Here is a 2,853-nt window from a genome sequence, read left to right as displayed (position 1 = left end):
CACTAAATATGATGAATCTACTAATCGGACCACAAATGAGACAAGAATTAATTTGTAAAAACAATAGACGCTGCCAAGCAGAGTCAGCTAAGCTAACAGAACAGCTAGTTGCATTGCTAACTGAGCTAACTAGGAGGCATGCTGTTGCTAGCTAGCTAAGTAATGAATCTTTGTTCTGTGTTGAAGGTTGATTGATGGGTGGATGTTACGATATTGTTGGTTGAAAGTGGTTGGTTCACACTTTTGTAAGCATACGTACTATTTTGTGTAACAGGAAGAAATATAATTGGATTTTGACACGAAAATACAAAGAAAAAAAGCATAAAAAATACATTTTTCATTTAATCTCGACTTTAAGACAGGCTGAGCAGGTGGATGGGTGCGTTCCTTTAATTTGTGGGCATGCTATGCCTGGACCAGATTACCATAAAAAAAAAAGAAAGTGGAGAAACATTTTGGGAACCTGGTATTAAGAGCAGAGTGAAGCCTTAGCTTTTTGCTCACATGACTTACTTACAAACATTTACGTCGTTATTTGAAACTTTGGCCACATTTAATATGACATCCAAAAAAACAAACATTAGGACCAAAAATAAGGGAAAGCATAATAGGTCCCCTTGTAATAGCACTCTCTATTAGTTTAGAAAAGAATTTTCACTATAAACAAATTATTTTATTTATAACTTAATAAAACAGGCATTCGTTTTGTCTTAGTTTTAGGATTAGAGTTAACACTTTTTTTGGCGTGTTTTTTAGTGTGTTGGAGTAAATATTATTACTTGAAGTCAGTATAGCTGTAGTCAAGAGAACTGGTAAGTAACTTGTTGAGGTTACTACTGACACAGATCTGTTGTAATGCTCCGATTCATCTTCAGGTGTGATCACACCTTCACTTAAACCTACGAGGAAAAACCACTGAATAAACATATTCTGCTAGTAAAGATTACATTACAATTACAAGAGTTATTTTTCAAGCTCTAATTTAAAGGTAATTACTTTTCTGTGTAGGTCCTTTAGCTTTTGCTCCTTTGCTTGAAAACGTTAAGGTCGTCTTATTGTAACTTTTCCAGCTTTTCTGTTTCTGTTTTTCTTACTGAGTTTGTCTAATATGACACTAGATGCTGAAATACTGTTTATCATGTGTCATTGTGAAGAAAGTCACACATACCCCACCTATTTGTTGTGGCACTAAATCATCCTACATACAGTAAAAGGAAATCATTTTGGCCAACATGTGGTAACCATTTTGCTACGTGAAGACAAAATGTTGCTGAGTACATTTTACCATAATTTAATATACGACTGATCATTACAACTACTGTGCTAATCTCAAACATAAAAAAGTTAACAAAGTTTGAGTATACTTTCAGATTACATGACATTACCTGACAGTAAGTTTGAGGTGCTGCATCGACTCTGCAGCTTGGGCCTTTTGAACTTCTGGGACACAGTCCTCAGGTACTTTTTTATGAGTGCCCCTCCGCTTCCTTTCTGTGAAGGGTCTGTAGAGGAGACTCCTGAAGCCTCTGCAGCAGCTGACGATGTAGCTGCATGAGCTGGGCTGGCAGCACTGGAGGAAGGGGCCAGGACTGCAAGCAATGACCCAGGAGGCTCAGACAGGGCCCTTCTGAAGGGGTTCTTTCTGGTTCCTCCGACACCTTTATCTTGCTTGGCTCCCTCTCCACCTTTCCCACTTGGTGGATTTCTGTCTCCAGGGTCCTCGCTCAGGGCCTTGCGCCAGTTTTGCATCTTGTTCCATTTGTTGGTGGAGGCCTTCTGAATCCTATCGATTGTAGAAGTGGAAGAAGCCGCCCCTCCTTCTTCTTCTTTCATCTCATTGAGCGTTCCCTTGGAGCCGGTATGCCACTTGTATGTATTGAGGGGGTCTGTGGTCTCCGAAGTTTGGCCCACGGCAGGTTCCTTTTCCTTTTCTGGTGATCCCTGCTCCATTGGTTGCTGAGCTGCAGGCTCTAAATCTTTCTCCTCAGTGCCCATTTCAGACTTGCCTCAAAAGTTTTGTGTCCCTTCTCACAGATGCATCAAACAAAATTCAAATTCAAATACCTTCATAGGAGACCTGGCCGGCTTTCCTCCTGATTTACTGCTATTGTGGAGTGATTAAAATGGTAGAGTAGTCTGTGTCTTCACTGGTTCTATCTCACAGCATGTCTCGTTTCCTGTCTTACCAAACGTCATCCGGCAACAACAACTGCTCTGAATGTGGTTGCTTTGCTGCAGCTTCAAACTCCTCTCACTCACAGGCCGCTTGGTTCCTCATAAAATGGCACTGAGTAGCTCACATACATATAAAAATCTCACAATGTTTTTCCGCACTTTATGTTTTCACTTAATACTTCCCTTCTTCCTCACTTCCTGTTCTTCTTGAATGCCCCAGTTTTTCCTCCAAATGAACCTGATTCATCTCTGACATATCTGATGTTCTCTTAAACACACGCCTTTTTTACTTGCATAGTACCTAAACTTAAAGCAATGTACACACATTACACACACACACACACAGTGTCATTTGATAGAGGCCTTTTGTAGGTAGTTATCAGCCGTAACTTCCCTTTGAAGGAAACCTGTTCGTCTGTCAGTTCTTGAGTCATTTAGTCTGTTGCAGTATGAGTGTGAGAAATGTGGTTTCACGTACACCTCATTTAAATGATTGAATCTGAAGGACAAGGATACAACTTCAGTTCTATCCTTTATTCACCCCTCTGTCTTCTATTATTAATGAAAGTCTACCCAATTACTCAATGATTGAATGTATCTAAAAAAACTACCTGACTATTATTAATACCATGAACAATAAGGTAGTAAATAAGTAAAAGAGTGACAATATCCACTTGT

The 2,853-nt window shown here is 39.6% G+C and overlaps 1 protein-coding gene across 1 annotated transcript in view; it reads right to left on the bottom strand.

The window, feature by feature from the left end:
- The window catches only part of rasal3 (RAS protein activator like 3), an 11,813-nt gene extending 9,414 nt beyond the window's left edge, over positions 1 to 2,399 (bottom strand). The window contains exon 1 of the mRNA XM_035660263.1: positions 1,386 to 2,399. Coding sequence (XP_035516156.1) covers positions 1,386 to 1,995 — 610 coding nt within the window. The 5' untranslated portion in view covers positions 1,996 to 2,399. The remainder of the gene's footprint in view (positions 1 to 1,385) is intronic.
- Positions 2,400 to 2,853: the final 454 nt, after the last annotated feature.

Source organism: Morone saxatilis, unplaced genomic scaffold (genome assembly GCF_004916995.1).
Source record: "Morone saxatilis isolate NCDOM2014 unplaced genomic scaffold, NCSU_SB_2.0 Contig17, whole genome shotgun sequence".
Lineage (NCBI taxonomy): Eukaryota > Metazoa > Chordata > Actinopteri > Moronidae > Morone > Morone saxatilis.
This window is presented reverse-complemented; position numbering and strand designations above follow the sequence as displayed.